The 17,017-nt window shown below is 32.0% G+C and overlaps 1 protein-coding gene across 2 annotated transcripts in view; it reads right to left on the bottom strand.

Annotated features, from left to right (window-relative positions):
- LOC114345611 (uncharacterized) overlaps positions 1-16,468 on the bottom strand; it is a 143,446-nt gene extending 126,978 nt beyond the window's left edge. For both annotated transcript variants that reach the window (XM_028296412.2, XM_028296419.2), the window contains exon 1: positions 16,256-16,468. In XM_028296412.2, the coding sequence (XP_028152213.1) occupies positions 16,256-16,286 (31 nt within the window). In that variant the 5' untranslated portion in view covers positions 16,287-16,468. The remainder of the gene's footprint in view (positions 1-16,255) is intronic.
- Positions 16,469-17,017: the final 549 nt, after the last annotated feature.

The raw sequence follows: 17,017 nt of genomic DNA, 5'->3' as shown, positions 1-17,017 counted from the left end.
TCCTTAAAAATTAAAGACAAAAAAGTTATGCGATAAAATAGCCGGTGACCTACCCAAAACGGACGCATATGACCGGTATTAGAAATTCGCAATTAATGAAATCGGTTCATCACTGGAATATAAATAAACGTACCAGTTTTCGTCTTTCTAAATAGTTTTTTTTTTATAATCAAAAAATGAAAAATTTTCAAATTGATTTTTCTAGAAAAATGTGTATCTTATCGACTTAACGTAATAGTACCTTTTAATACTATAATACCTTACACTTTAATAATCCAGACTCAAAAATGCTTCAAAATTAAAAACAAAAAAGTTATGCGATAATATATCTGTTGCCCTACCAAAAACGGACGCCTATGACCGGTACTAGAAATTTGCAATGGATGAAATCGATTTATCTCTGGAAGATAAATCTGTGTATTAATTTTCGTTTTTCTAAATAAAAGCGTTCTGGAGATATTTAAGAAAAACTAATTACCAGACGCCATCTTCAAAGAGCTCTGGCTCCTTTAGGAAGTATTTTCGGACTAGATAAATTGTCTTAAAATTATCTGAGGAATCTTCTGTCTTCGTTTGTCGGTAGAGTTTCTGGACACCGCATACGGATACGGGTAGACGCGCATACGGGTAACATGATCCTTATGTGCGCAAATGGTAAACATCAAATTCTTAATAGTATGTCAAAAAATGCACAATAACTACCTCTTAAAACCCACCAAACTTCATTTGGATATATCAACCGGTTTTATAACAATAAATAAATCGTCAGTTTGTAAGAACAATTTCACCTCCTATCTCGGAAACGAAGTATTTGCGGACTATTTCTAAAGCAAACTGTCATTATTTTTTCATGCAGAATTACCCATTAAAGTTTGCCATACTTATTTAAAAAAAACTCCCGGTATTGACGAAAAACAAGGCTAGATGTTAAAGTACCTAACTTTTTTATGGGGATCCACAAGGAAGAACTTCCTGTAGTTGGCTGTAAACCATTAATTACAAGTGAAATTTAATAAAAAATTTTCTTCTTGGTAAAAGGTATATTAGTTTAAAAAGCCCTAAAGGGCTACAAACATATGAACGAACAAAACGTTTTCGCTCTGTAACAAGAGCATCATCAGTGTTACCTAAAATAAGTATAACCATATTAATTAAAGCAAAATGTTAAAGTTAAAATGATGACCAAGGTAAAAGTAAAGTTTGGTTATACTTACAAGAACATGGTGAGCCAACCAAAAAATACAAGGTCAAAGCCTTTCAAAAAACAGACAAAAGTCTAGTATAAATAAATACATCGAAAAATCATAAATACATCCTTTGGATTTTTCGATGTATTTATTTATACTACACTTTTGTCTGTTTTTTGAAAGGCTTTGACCTTGTATTTTTTGGTTGGCTCACCATGTTCTTGTAAGTATAACCAAACTTTACTTTTACCTTGGTTATCATTTTAACTTTAACATTTTGCTTTAATTAATATGGTTATACTCATTTTAGGTAACACTGATGATGCTCTTGTTACAGAACGAAAACGTTTTGTTCATATGTTTGTAGCCCTTTAGGGCTTTTTAAACTAATATATTTTTTACCAAGAAGAAAATTTTTTATTAAATTTCACTTTCTTATGGGGCTCTAGTTTGGTTTTAATTTCAGTATTTTATAAATGCTAGAAGATTCCACAGGGTGATGCGAACCCCGAGAAAATGTTAAAAAAATCACTTACATCGGAGAACAGGTTTAGGAAATTCGAGGCATTATAAATGACCAATTTTTAAGGTGGTGCATTAATTTCTTGGAGAAGTGTAGTTATTATGCAAACTTCGCAATAACAGATGTAAAAATTAACCCATTAGCTCCCAGCGTCCTAGTTTGAGGACGGTTTGTTTACGTGGGGATAAAACAATTTCTGGGTGAATATTTTGTGATTGCCAACATCAGTGGTTTAGTAGAAGCACTACCGTAGATATAAGTGCATGTATTCATGCTTTATTTTTATTTGACGAAATACTAGCCCAAGGCGAAAAGTACGATTTCTAAGTTTACTGAACTCTTCTTATATCGGTGTGCATAAGTTTTTTATATACAAAGTGAGTTCTAAAAATTTGTATTTTTTATTAGGTTAGATCCACAACCTGCACAAAAAATACAAAAATGACTACCCTGTAAAAAAATGTTAAAAAATTATAAGGATATAATGCGTACTCAAATGAAGACGCTGGGCAAATTCATATATTTTGTGTAAAAAGTCTACATTGGCATTTTTAGTAACTAATTATTTTCTTCGATTCTAGGATGAGACAAAAATATTTATTAGAGAAAATTATTCTAGAAAACCGAACTGAAAAGTGTTCTACCAAACAATAAAAATACCTAGAACAGAAGCCTTGAGGTGCATATGACTGGTGCTTTGACCACAACAATACAATAAATGTGTTTCTATTGGAACCAATTATGATACAGTTTTTTTTCACCAACCAAGTTCAACAATGGAGTAAAAAGGAAAAAAAAGAAAGTACAACTTTCCCAAATATTCGCTATTTCCAATATATGGGTGGCGTGGATCACCATGACAGGTTGTAAAAAAAAACACCATAATATATCTGTAAGAGGAAAAAAATGGTATTGGTGTCTTATTACACGAATGATAGATATGGCTATCGTAAATGGGTGCGTGCTATAAAACATGATACATACGGGAAAATATATCCATCAAATAATTTAGGCGACCAGTAGCTTATTCTTATCTAAAAATTGGACATGACGTAACAATAAGCAAAGGTCGTCCATTTAGTCTTCCAAGTACATCAAGAAGCAATATCTCTAAAGACATTAGATATTATAGTAAAAACCACATTGTAGCAAAACGACAAAAACAACGAATATGTCAAAATCGAAACTGTAGGTCAAAACCGCGAACATATTGCCGGAAATATAATGTAACGCTTTGCGTGTCGATTTGTTTTGAACAATTTCATAAAAAATATAGGATTTATATAAACATTTTTTAACTCCATAGTATATAATATGAATATAATTTGAAAAACTACTAAATAAACTTATTTTACTAAACTAAATTTGGTCTTTAATTTCACAGTAATTGAGCCCAGCGTTCTCAAATGATGACAGTTGTTTTTTCAAAAATTTGAAAACTAAAAACAAAAACTTTGATTGGATATCATTTTATACCTCAAAATATATTAGGAAACAAAAAATTACGTTAAAAATGCAAAAAAATGACGCAAAACGGAAGTGTGTGGGTTGAAAACTGTAGATTCTGGCTCGCTTGCAAAAATGATGCAATAATCATTTTTGTTCGAACAGACTTGCTCGTCGAACAAAACTGTCGAGCAAGAACGCAATTTATGGGCCGCTTGAGTACTTATACTAAATTTAAAATCAAGATGCAGCAGAAATGAACAAACCAAGACACGTTAAATGCTATTAGGAGCACTCCCGAATCATAACTTACAATGTATATATAAATTTTGGAAATCATTATTTGGAATTTACAATAACGTGTCTTGGTTTGATTATTTCTACTGCATCTTGATTGTAAATTTAGTATAGAGCCAATGGGAGTATGTATTACTAAACACCTACATATTTTTATATAAAAAAAAATCCGTATTTTTGACTTATGTGCTTGGCCTTACTCATCTCAGTTACAGATTTTATCTCCCCACCACATCCTTGGCAATGCTAGCGGTCGCTTTTCCTTTCTCTTCAATTGATTATTAAAACATTTAAATTGCTAGAACTATAACAATTTTAAATTTGTTTGTATTTAATTTTAAATTTATTTATTTTATTATCTTAATGTATACTAATAAGTTCTGAAGCTATTTCCTTGTGGCATTTTTAGAATCAACTATTTTTAATGGGAAATAAGCCACAATTTTACCAAAAAAATTATTTTATTTATAATACCAAAAAAATGATGTTATTTATAATAAAATCATTTTTTTTTGGTAAAATTGTGGCTTATTTCCCATTAAAAATAGTTGATTACTAATAAGTAAGCTGTAATAAAAAAAGAGATTATAATACATATTTGCAAATACTTAAATTACTTGGCAAATTTGTAAATTTTATAAGATTGCGTGCGTCATCAAAATCCCAAACGGTATTATTGAATGAATCAGAAATAAATTAAAAATCAGTTTTATATTTATGAAGTGTTTTAATAAAAAGATTTTTAAATCTATCATATATTATATTTATTTATTGATATATTAGGCTATTGATTATGTTCAAAATAAGAGAGCTAAAAGGAACTACAACGTTAAGAGGATCGGTACGTATTTTCGACTGCAATGCTATTCAAATGGGGATTCATTTTTTTCGAATCCTGAGAAAACTAATAAGTATTTTTGAAAAATTTAAACGCAGAATGAAAGATCACGTTATTAGCGAGGGCCGAAAGTCCCTGAGAACTTCTATAATGTTTATTTTAATAAGTTACAGGGGTGAAAAACTAAGAGAAAATTTAGTGTGATTTTTAATTTCAAATATATCATTCAAAATAAACTTTCTATTTATTCTAAGGGACTTTCGGCACTCGGTAATAATTTAGTCTTTCATTCTGCGTTTAAATTTTTCAAAAATATTTATTGGTTTTTTCAGGATTCGAAAAAAATAAACACAATGCCGTGGTAATATTTTCCAAATCTATCTTTGTCTTACAACGCACTCAGCCGAATATAATATTGTCAGCATATATTGTCAGTCAGACACTGACAATCAGTGAAAATTTTAAATATTTGACATTGCATCGGGAATATGTTGAGTTATTGATTAATGATTATTGAAATATAGTGTATTTGATAAATAATTGATTTAAGACGTGAACTTAATAAAAAGTTATTTATTGTGTATTATTTGTGGAAGATCCAAGCAGAGAATACATCAGGATAATATATTCTGTGATCCAAGTATTTTGTTGTTAAAGATGTTCAAAATTGTAAGCGTTCCATAACAATATATTATTAAAAAATCACTTTAACACTTTTCTTCTTTTCTCGATTGAGTATTAGTCTTTGTTGTACAAATAAATTATTACAATCACTGAATACATAGTTAGTGAAAAATTTATCACATTTATTAACTGAATTAATAATTTCCAATTATAAAAATAACAGTTATCCAAGAACATTCAAAACCCATCTCTTTAAATTAATGATGACATTTTCAAGTAGAATGACATTCTAGTAATGTTTACACATCAATACTAGTGTGAATTTTACTACACGTAATTTGCCGTGTAAAGACAGAAAAAGTAGGGATACACGTAAAATATTTGCGAATTATGTACCCATAGCCTTAACGGGATTTTATTGTCTCATATGGTCAATGGACCTCTAAATTTGAAAAAACCGCGGAGTGCACCATTTAAATGGGTGCGTTTTTGAGAAAGGGATGAATTAGTCCCTAGGCACAGGGTAAATTAGGGTGAATTCTATGAACTTTTGGTACAAACAGGTCTACAGAAAATTGTTCCAGGTTAAATTTACTATCGAAATATCACATTTTAACGTCAAAAATACATTTTTTTTACAAAAACATATTCAAAAGAAAAGCAAGAAAAAAACACGAAAGATAGCAATCTTGTTTTTGGCCCCATAACATTTTTTCACGGGGATATAGGTATATGCATTGCTTCAGCAAAAAATAATTTTCATCCTTCCTCTGTAAAACGATGTTTGGTAGAAGTCTCTAGGATTTACAGTTTCTGAAATAGGATTTTTGGGCCATTTTCCCCATTACTTCGCAAACATTGTTCTGTAACTCTGTTCTACGCATACAGTTGTATCATCTATATCTTTGATTAGAATGTCATATCGACAAAAATGAAAATGTGTTTTAAATGTGAAGATTGCAGCTTTGGTATGGTCCTTTTCATGAGCATTTTTCAGTGCGTCACAAATAATAGAAAAAAAGGTAAGTCCGTGATAATACACATTTATTCTAACATGACATTTTAGTTAAATCTGACAGTTGTCACATTTTATTTGCAATTTGGCATAAAAACAAATCAATTGTGTTTATTGCATTTATAAAATGGTATTTTCTTTGATTTGTATAGTCTTATAAATTGTACAGATTATATTCGTAGATATATTATATAATTCGTAAATTTTTTTTTCGATTATAGCGCCATCTACCGACAACTAGAATAAATGTTATAAATGTCTGTAATCACTGACGTGACTTTTTTCTGTCACATACAATTTAATGCATTAGAAAGGAATAGAAAAACTGTGACACACTGAAAAATGTCTATGAGAAAAAGAATAGGCAATGTTTACGTTTTGCCGAAAATAAAGTTATGTTTCTATAAAATTGTTAAACAAATAAACGTTGTGCGATTTTTGCCATTTTTTACTATTCTTATGAAATCAATAAAATTTATCACATACAGGTCATATTACCCGTATGCACGCCAATGGTGAATATAAAATTCTGGACATAAAATTCTTCTTTATGTCAAAAAATGGCAATAACTACCTCTTAAAACTTACCAAATTTCATTTGCATATCTCAACCGGTTTTAGAGCAATAAATAAATCATCAGTTTGTAAGAAAAAATTCAACATCCCAAAAGAATGTTTATAAAGCAAACAGTCATTATTCTTTCATGCAGAATTACTTATTTACTTATTTATTTATTTTACGGGCAAGTCCAATTCTATAAAAATACATCACATTTTTTAATTGAACATAAAGTGTTACATAAATACATAGTGTACAGATAAAAACAATAACATAATATAATATAAAAAACAGATATACAGAAATATAAATATAATATAGAAGTAAATATATAATAGGAAATAATATCACAAAAACAAGTTACAGTAGAGCGTCGATTATCGGAAAATCGATCAACTGAACGACCGCTTATTCGAACTATCGACTCCCGCGTCCCGCACTCGAATACCGAGCAAGCGTTAGTAATTGACGCTTAAAATATCTTCAATTTTCTTCAATATTGTATCCAAAAATAATTATGTTGTTGCAAAGACTGCACTTTTTTGTTTAGTTGCTAGTTGTCATTATCAAGATACTTATAAATAAATATGTAGGTATATAAATATGGCTTTTATTCACTTGTGGATAAATATGTATAACTATAAATATGTATCAATATATTCTAGTTCGATTATCCGAACAAATAGGTTTTCCGAACACCTATGTCCCCCAATTAGTTCAGATAATCGACGCTCTACTGTAACAAATTACAGACGTTTCACTCAAATATTGATCCCATGTAAATTTCTTTTAAAACAACTGACGGAGTTGTCGAACAGTTGTAAATTATAAAGGGAGTTTGCTAAATTCCCTGTTAAAGTTTGTAGCACTTATTTAGAAACACCCTGTATTGATGAAGAACATGGCTAGTTGTTAAAGTACCTAACGTTTTTATTATCCAACATATGCAAATGAATCAAAAAACAGAATGTTAAGAAAACTTGAGGCTATAGTACGGTTTTAATTTTGTTTAAAAAAAAAACAATTTGATTGGTACACCCAGTATCTATACAATTACAATTTACCTGTCTAGCAACAATAATATTACAGCGATATTGTTAAAGAATAAGGCTATAACATATTTAAAAAATCACTTAAATTGGACAACAGGTTTAGGAAATTCGAGACATCAAAAATGACCCATTTTGTGGGTGTCCGTTTTCTCTGACAAGCAGTGTATATTAACATTACAGATTAAAATATACAGCGTGTCTACTTAAGTTGGAAACATATGAGAAACTTTTTTATTATTAATTTTACGAAAAAAAGTTATTTTTCATAAAAAGTTCTGCATACTCTAGAATCTATGATTCAATCATCAGATATCAAATTTTATCAATATTATACGAGGTATGTCAAAAAATATGAATTTCGTTCAAGAGTAAAGTACCTTTATTTCTCTGAATATCGAAAATTCATATTATGAAAAGTTGATTGGAATTAAAAACTAAGATAAAATATGCAATTATATGCTTCTAATTAAAAAAAAAATATTTTCCAAATTTTTCTGGATACTTAACTTCGTTTTTATTTATTACACATGATAACTTTTTTATTATTACTTTTACGAAAAAAAGGTATTCTTTATAAAAAGCTCTGTATATCCTAAGACCGAAGATGCAACCATCAGATATCACATTTTATTAATTTTATACGAGGTATGTCAAAAAAGCAAGATCAGCTCCTGTCCAAAATCACAAACCAGGGATCAGAATTAATGCCAGAAGTAACACCATACGAAGTTAAAAAGACACTTTCAGAAATGAAAAATAATAAATCCCCTGGCGATGACGGAGTAGTGATCGAGGCAATCAAACAAGGTGGAAATAAAATTATCCAGGTTTTGGCCAAACTTTTCACCGAATGCATTTACCAAGGAACAACCCCTTCTCAGTGGAACAATGCAGTCATTGTTTTATTGCACAAGAAAGGTGACATAACAGATCTAAAAAAACTACCGTCCTATCAGTCTGCTATCACACATATATAAACTTTTCACAAAAATTATCAAAAAGAGACTGGAGGCTAAGTTAGACTTCTATCAGCCTAGAGAACAAGCTGGCTTCAGATCCGGATACAGCACTAACGACCACTTACTGGTAATAAAAAACTTGATCGAGAAGTCTGCGGAATACAACAAACCATTGGCACTGATATTCGTGGACTACGAGAAAGCGTTCGATACCATAAACCAGCAGAAAATGTTAAAAGCATTGACAGAATGCCGAATAGATTATCGCTATACTAACATGATAAAATATATCTACCACAACGCAACGGCTAGCGTAAGACTATCTGATCAACAAACAAATAAATTCTGTATACAGCGAGGAGTACGGCAAGGAGACACCATCTCACCAGGGTTGTTCACAACCCTTTTGGAACACAGTTTTAAGAAGGCAGATCTGAACGAATATGGTATCAACATAAATGGAGAGAAGCTCAGTCATTTGAGATTCGCAGATGACATCGTCCTTATAGCCGATCGTATGGATGATGCAATAATAATGTTGAACAAGTTATATCACGCTTCCTTAGAGGTCGGACTAAAGATTAACATCAACAAGACGCAAATAATGACTAATCTGGTGCTAAATCGTAATATTGTTCTTGATGGAATGAATATTGAGCAGACTGCATCTTATAAGTACTTGGGACATGAAGTTCGGTTGGGAAGAGATAACCAGACGTGCGAGCTCCCACGTCGCATAGGATTAGCCTGGGCAGCGTTTGGTAAACTGAGCTATGCATTTAAATCGGACTTACCCATATGCCTGAAAAGGAAAATCTTTGACCAGTGTGTATGGCCTGTACTCACTTATGGAGCGGAAACATTAACACTCACAAAAAAGGTAGTGAACAAGATTCGCATTACTCAAAGGGCTATGGAGCGCCAGATGTTGGGTGTCTCCCTGAGGGACCGAATCCCAAACGAAGAAATACGTCGTAGAACAAAAACAGCGGACGCCGTCGAAAGAATCGCGTCGCTTAAGTGGAATTGGGCAGGACACGTCGCCAGATTGTCAGACAACCGATGGACAAAACGTATTGTCGAGTGGAGGCCACGAGAAGAAGCACTACGGAGCAGAGGACGACCACCAACCAGATGGGCTGACGATCTGAAACGTATTGTCGGCAACTGGATGCAAGCCGCACAAAACAGAGAAAGATGGAAAGAGCTGAGGGAGACCTATGTCCAGCAGTGGACGCGTACGGGTTGATGATGATGATGATGATGATGATGATGTCAAAAAATACGAATTTCGCTTAAGAGTAAAATACCTTTATTTTTCACAATATTGAAAATTGTTATTACAAAAAGTTGTTTAGAATTAAAAACAATGTTTCAATATGCAATTACATTCTTCTAATTGAAATATTGTGAAATATAAAGGTACTATATTCATGAGCGAAATTCATATTTTTTGACACACCCCGTATAAAATTAATAAAAGTTGATATATCATGGTTGCATCTTAGACTTTAGACCATGCTGAGCTTTTTATGAAGAATAACTTTTTTTCGTAAAAGTAATAATAAAAGAGTTATCATGTGTAATAAATAAAAACGAAGTTAAGTATCCAGAAAAATTTAGAAAATATTTTTTTTCAATTAGAAGCATGTAATTGCATATTTCATCTTAGTTTTTAATTCCAATCAACTTTTCATAATTGTAATTTTCGATATTCAGAGAAATAAAGGTACTTTACTCTTGAACGAAATTCATATTTTTTGACATACCTCGTATAATATTGATGAAATTTGATATCTGATGATTGAATCTTAGGTTTTAGAGCATGCAGAACTTTTTATGAAGAATAACTTTTTTTCGTAAAATTAATAATAAAAAAATTTCCCATATGTTTCCAACTTAAGTAGACACGCTGTATATAAACAGTAGGTACAGGTACAAATTACATATCAATGGTTTAGTGTGAAAACCTCGTATCTCATTAAATTACAATTTTACAGGAGAGGCAAAAAACTGATATTCTGCATAATATAATCTAAAAACAAAAACTACTGTTACATATTTTAATTTGAGCACATTGCGACAAATATCTGATCTTGGCCCAGAGCTGAAAGTGTTAAATGTTGCTATTAAATTGAAAATACAAATATTAACTATGAAAAACATGTAAATATCCTTGTAGTATATAGAGCCTTTGCCCAAGTAACTATGATAACCTCGTATATCTTGATATACGTGTTTTTCATCTAAAATGAGGTTGTGTTTATGATTATTTATGAGGTTTTCATTTTTCATAGCTTATTGCACACCTCCAAATACTAGGTTGATACAGTACAAATCTGTTGATTTAAGGTTTATAAAATGTTTCTATATGCCGGACTACCTTTTGTTGTTCACAAAAAAACATTTCTCCGAGTCTCCATTTCTTAAACAAACACTCCAAATTAAGTACCAAATTCTTGGCTATAAATATACGTGGTATTCACACTAAATCAAGAGAGCAATTGATATACGTGGTTTCTTTTTTCGGCTGTAGAAAATAATCTGGTGTATTTGGATTTTTTCTAACAGTTGTAAATCGTGAGATACAAGGTTTTCAAACTAAAACCACCAAAATGTCATTTTCGAAAAAAAAATGAGATATGAGGTTTTCACACTAAGCCATCGATATGCTGATCAAAGCTCATAGGTCAGGTACTCCACCACAATATAGGGCTCAATGTTAACCAGGTGTTGAAAAACTTTTCTTTTAAAAGCTTTATAGTTTGTTTCCTGTTGAATATCAGATGGTAGACTATTTTAAATTTTAACACACCCATATCAGCAACTTCTCTCTGTTAGAGACAATCTGTGAAGTGGGAAATTCAAATTAAGACTTCTTTTATTATATTCATGATTTGGAAGCAGGTGATAAAACAAAGTAAAATTTTTAAAGAGGAACATAATACATTCATTTATATAGATAGTTAAGAAAGTGAGTATATTGAGTGATTTGAATCAGCCTCTACATGATTCTCCAGCTTTTAATCCTAAGATCACCTGGACTGGCTTTTTTGGACTATGAAGACAGTTGAGCTATCCACTGCAGAATCCCAGAGGATTATTCCATATCTTAGAACAGAATAAAAGTTTGCATAATATACTGATAGTAAGATTCCCTGGTTTCAACACTCTTAATGAGTAGCAGGCTCTATATAGTTTTTTGTCTAATTTTGCATTTGTTCACCCCAATTTAGGTTCTGATCAATATGAAGACCAAGAAACCTAACTGATCTAGAAGGTTCTGTGTTTTGTGACAGAAGATTGACTGCATCTGGGAACTGTTCTCATGATTGGCTAGTTCTAAAGTAAACAAAAACTGTCTTATCAGTATTTTTAAGCACCACTTATTTCCAGTGAACCACTGTTCAGCCTTGCCCAGAGTTTGTTCTGCCACTGTGAGGAGTGTTTCTAATGTTTTTCCTAGAACAGCACATTTGAGTTATCAGCGAAGTTTACAAAGCTTGAGGAACCCCTAACCACCGCATTTGGCAGGTCATTTATATACACTAAAAAGAGAAAAGGGCTTAAAACGCTCCCCTGTGGTATACCTAATTTTAAGTTGATCAGTTAAGAGTAAACCCTACATCCCTGTTTCTCCAAGCATACTTTTTGTGAGCTATCAGTGATAAAAATGATTTTATCCATTTCAATGAGGGTCCCAGTATTCCATAACGATATAAGTCTTGTAATAAGAGAGCATGATCTAGGCTATCGAAAGCCTTAGATAGGTCTAAAAACCTATCTACCAACTATCATGGACAACCGTTTCGAGATGCCAGCAAGTTATACATTCAATCAAGACCCACCCAGGTTGTAGTCCTACAAGCATTTACAGAAATATGCAAAAGACCTATGAGTTAAAATAAATGACCAGAATCAGAGATATTTGGAGATGGACAATACAGGACATCAGGATGACTGCTACACTCCTTTGGCGGGGGTCAGGACTGGAGACTGGAGAGAGAATGAAACAACTCAAATAAAAATTTTAAATAATTTGTAGCCTTTGTCAAAGGTTTTGTAAAACAAAACGAACAAAATTTTTAAAAATTCTTTAAAATTTCTTTATTGTTCTTTGGTTAGACCACATTTAGATTATGCATCATGTGTTTGGTCACCTCAATAAAACTGTCATATTAATAAAATCGAACAAGTTCAGCGTAAATTCTTACGTTATTATGCTTATAAGATGCATCTCACTGGTCAAAGTTATGAGTCTTTACTGCAAATTATTCGACTTGACTCATTACAGAGTCGTTGTCAACATAAAGATCTTTGCTTCTTATATAACTTAATTCATGGTCATAAATTCTGTATCCCACTTTTAAATAAAATTGGTCTACATGTACCTTCAAGAACCACCCGTTCTGTGACCACCTTCCACGAGGTCATTAACCGCACAAATTATAGTTCAAGTTCCTATCTCTCTAAAACTCTTAAATTAGCAAACACATTATCTCCGCAAATTGATTTCTTTGTGAACGACTTTACTGCGTTTTCCACACAATTATATTTATACTTAACTTAATGTTCTAATTTCAAGACTGATTTGTCAACTACTGTTATTGTCTTTGTTCTAGGATAAGTTGTATTTGTCAATTTCAAAATGTTCTAGCTCTCAATTGTTGAATGAGAGCAAGTAAGTTTATTCTTTATTATTGTTTGTTATGTATTTACCAATTTTGTATCTACTAGATCTTATTTTTCTAATTTGTGTGACATTTTAATTGTAAAAAATTTTAATTGTATCATGTACTAATGGACTTCGGTCCGTAAATGAATAATAAATAAAAAAATTGTTAAAAACAGTTGAACATTATGTTTATGTCAATGTGAATTGTACCCGCCTACAGTGGCGGCTGGTGGGGTAAAATTTTGGGTAGGCCAAGCCAGCAAATTACATATAGCTATGTGTAATCAGTGGCGGATCCAGATGGAGGGGTCACAGTGTCATGACCCCCCCCCCCCAAATATTTGAAAACCCACTTATCCTATTGGTGGTAAGACTAAAAGTGACCTTGCATCAGAGAAAAGTAATCACCCTCAAGATCCATGACCCCCAAAAAAATAGCCGCCAGTGTGTGTAATACATATTTTTTTTTGTGTGAGAGTGGGAATCTTCTAAAGACCGTTACCAGATGAATCGAACCTGGCGTGTGTTGGATTCAGAGTAAACGGAGTACATCCGAAAGCAGTTCCCCTCTGGGGGCCTTGTCCCCAGATGCGTGGCTACCAACTAAACCCACTCTCGGCTTACACGCGTGGCACGTCTTTCCAGACCGTTCTCTCGCGCGCACAGCCGCCCTTTTTCCGTTCTTTCCTTTTTCTCTCTGTTGCTTATATTGCTCTTGTTTACCCCTGTTGTCTCTCTCTTTCTATTGGGACCGTGCAAGTTCGGCAAAGCTACCCCAATTTCTTCGCTCTGTACTTTTATTCGCACTTTTAATTATATTGGCCAATTATATTAGTCCTGGTTACTGGATAATTGTCAAGGCCATATTCCAAAAAAATAGTAAGAAGAAAAAATAAGATTCAGGTTATGTTATGAAAACGTGAACAATTGTATGTAGTAAATAAAATTAGTTATTAAAATGCAGTACTGTACTCAAAATACAATTAATTAAATTTACCTTTATATAATAATTGCATATCACATCAATATTGTGGAGCAATATATAATTGTTCTGCTTCAATGACAGAAGGTATGAAATATACGTCAATTTGACAATTTCAATTGACAATATGAATTATTTAAGATAGTTGCAATATTTCTCCGCGACTCGCGCACGGTCGTTTCGCGTTTCCCTTCCAAGTACTTGCACACCGCGAATAATCAGTAGACAGTGATGAAAGCCGATTTTGCGTCATTGTATTTCGAAGAGACACCGAGAAGAGATGATTTTATTCGCTTTAAAGTGGAGAAGGTTCTTTCAACTGAAGCGCTTGTTGCAGGTATTGTAGCAAGTAAACAAAATAACTTGTAGCTTTCAAGAAGAATTTCATTGGTTTCGTTGTCAAAAATACTTTTAATTAGTTCTAACAAACTCTTATCGTGAAAATTTTCACGATGAATAGCAGAAAAAATCATCTCCAGTTCAGTTTCTAATAAGGATTTATTAAAAAGTAGTTCATATGTATCCATCAATGAGTCCAAAGCTTTTTGTGGAAATTTAGCGCCATATTCTGTGTGAATCTTTTATTATCGCCCAATTCCAGAAATAAATTCCGTTTGTTTAAAAATATGTTACAATAATTATAGATTATGTTACAGTTATATATTTTTTTATCATAACTTAAAAGAAAATTTATATTACAATTCGATAATTACGTTACAAGTGGCAACGATGGTTGGCGAAGGCCCGATCGTCTGGTGCCTAAACAGCAAGCATAACACGACAATATAAAAATCGTTGTCCGGCAAACAACTTAACTTCAAACGATTTTTGTACGGAGTGCCGAATGGGCCTATTAATGATATTTAAAATGCCTGGATACGATTCAATACTTTCTGTGATAATATATAACATAGTTGTTTTAACGGAAGCTAATATATTGAGTGATTTAGTACATTTAAAAGTTCACAAGGAAAAGAAAAAGTTTTCCTGTAGTTGGCTGTATACCATCAATCACAAAATTGGAAAGAAATCCTTTGTAAAAGGTATAAAAAAATTTTATTAAAAATCCCTTAAAAGGGCTACATCACAACAAAACGTTTTCGATTTTTATAAAAAATCATCATCAGTGTTCAATAAACTGGAGGCTAGCTGAGCCACAAAAGAAAAATATCTGGGTAAAAACCCTTTACATAAAATATAGATGCCTTAAAAGTGCATACTTCAATAAAAAGGCCTGTGATGGTCACATGGCGAACAGGATAATGCCCTAAGGTAAAGTATGATCAACTCAATTTGGATCCCACGTGTTGGGAAACCTGTATACTTTACCTTAGGGCATTATCCTGTTTGCCATGTGACCATCACAGGCCTTTTTATTGAAGTATGCACTTTTAAGGCATCTATATTTTATGTAAAGGGTTTTTACCCAGATATTTTTCTTTTGTGGCTCAGCTAGCATCCAGTTTATTGAACACTGATGATGATTTTTTATAAAAATCGAAAACGTTTTGTTGTGATGTAGCCCTTTTAAGGGATTTTTAATAAAAAAAATTTATACCTTTTACAAAGGATTTCTTTCCAATTTAAAAGTTATTTACATGCATTAACATAATTTTTTAATATATGTTTTTCAATTTTAAAGCTGTTAAAATTATTGGTTAGGCCCGGCCTATCCTGCCTACCCCCAAAAGCCGCCACTGCCCGCCTAGTTAGACTGCAAAAATATATCAGGAATTACAACCCTTCTTCTTCTTCTTGTGCCACTCCTATCGGAGATTGGAAATCATCAAGGCTACCCTGACTTTGTTTACAGCTGACCTAAAAAGTTCATTAGTGGTGCAGCCAAACCACTCTCTCAAATTCCGCATCCAGGACATTCTTCTATGGCCTGGATTCCGTATTAACTACAACCCCCTGTAATGTAAATTTCAATGTCCTCATTTACCATATTATTTTTAATAATTATCTATTTGCGGATTGTATACTGCATTGTTAGATAGTTACTTGTAATGGTTTTTATATTTCCGGTAATAGGTTAAAGGTGCATTTTTCTATTTTCATGAAATTATCTTCTATAATATCGTGAAATAAGACTTACCTTTGTATAAATACATGATGTTAAAATTCATTAACTCACAAATTCACAAACAAATTTCCTTTAAAACTATGAAAGCTACAGTTACGTCTCCTTTTTAAGAGCTCATTTCATACAAAACACACCTCAAAATGTCAAAACAACAACTAAAAACGAACGAAAGAAACCCGCAAAATTTGACATTTGATAAGATAAAGTTAACCTTGCTCCCTGATTATATCAGTTCTACCAACAATATATTTTAATACTACTGTTGCTTGCGAGATAGTCGATTAATCGGTCATTTTATGAAAAATTTCATTACAAAATTTCTGTGATACAGTAACGATCAACAGGTAGCCAAAACGCGTTCCAAGATTGCGGCCGTAATTTTGAATATTTTTTTGAAATATTTGGCACACGTATTCGTAATATAATAAAGAATGGCGTTACAGAGCCCAATTTGAAAAATATATTAATATGTGGAAATTACTCTGTAATTAAATACAATATTAAAAAAACGAGCATGTACCGCCAATAAGAAGAACAAAAAAATACACTTTCTTCAAATAAACTTTTTTATCCGATGCCTAGATTTTGTGTCATTTTGGAACTACTAATGAAATAAAAAATTTTAGTAGTTCCAAAATGACACAAAATCTAGGCATCAGATAAAAAAGTTTATTTGAAGAAAGTGTATTTTTTTGTTCTTCTTAATGGCGGTACAGGCTCGTTTTTTTAATATTGTATTTAATTACAGAGTAACTTCCACATATTAATATATTT

Source organism: Diabrotica virgifera, chromosome 2 (assembly GCF_917563875.1).
Source record: "Diabrotica virgifera virgifera chromosome 2, PGI_DIABVI_V3a".
NCBI classification, from domain to species: Eukaryota; Metazoa; Arthropoda; class Insecta; order Coleoptera; family Chrysomelidae; genus Diabrotica; species Diabrotica virgifera.
Note: the sequence above shows the minus strand (reverse complement) of the source record. Positions and strands in the feature narration are given on the sequence as shown.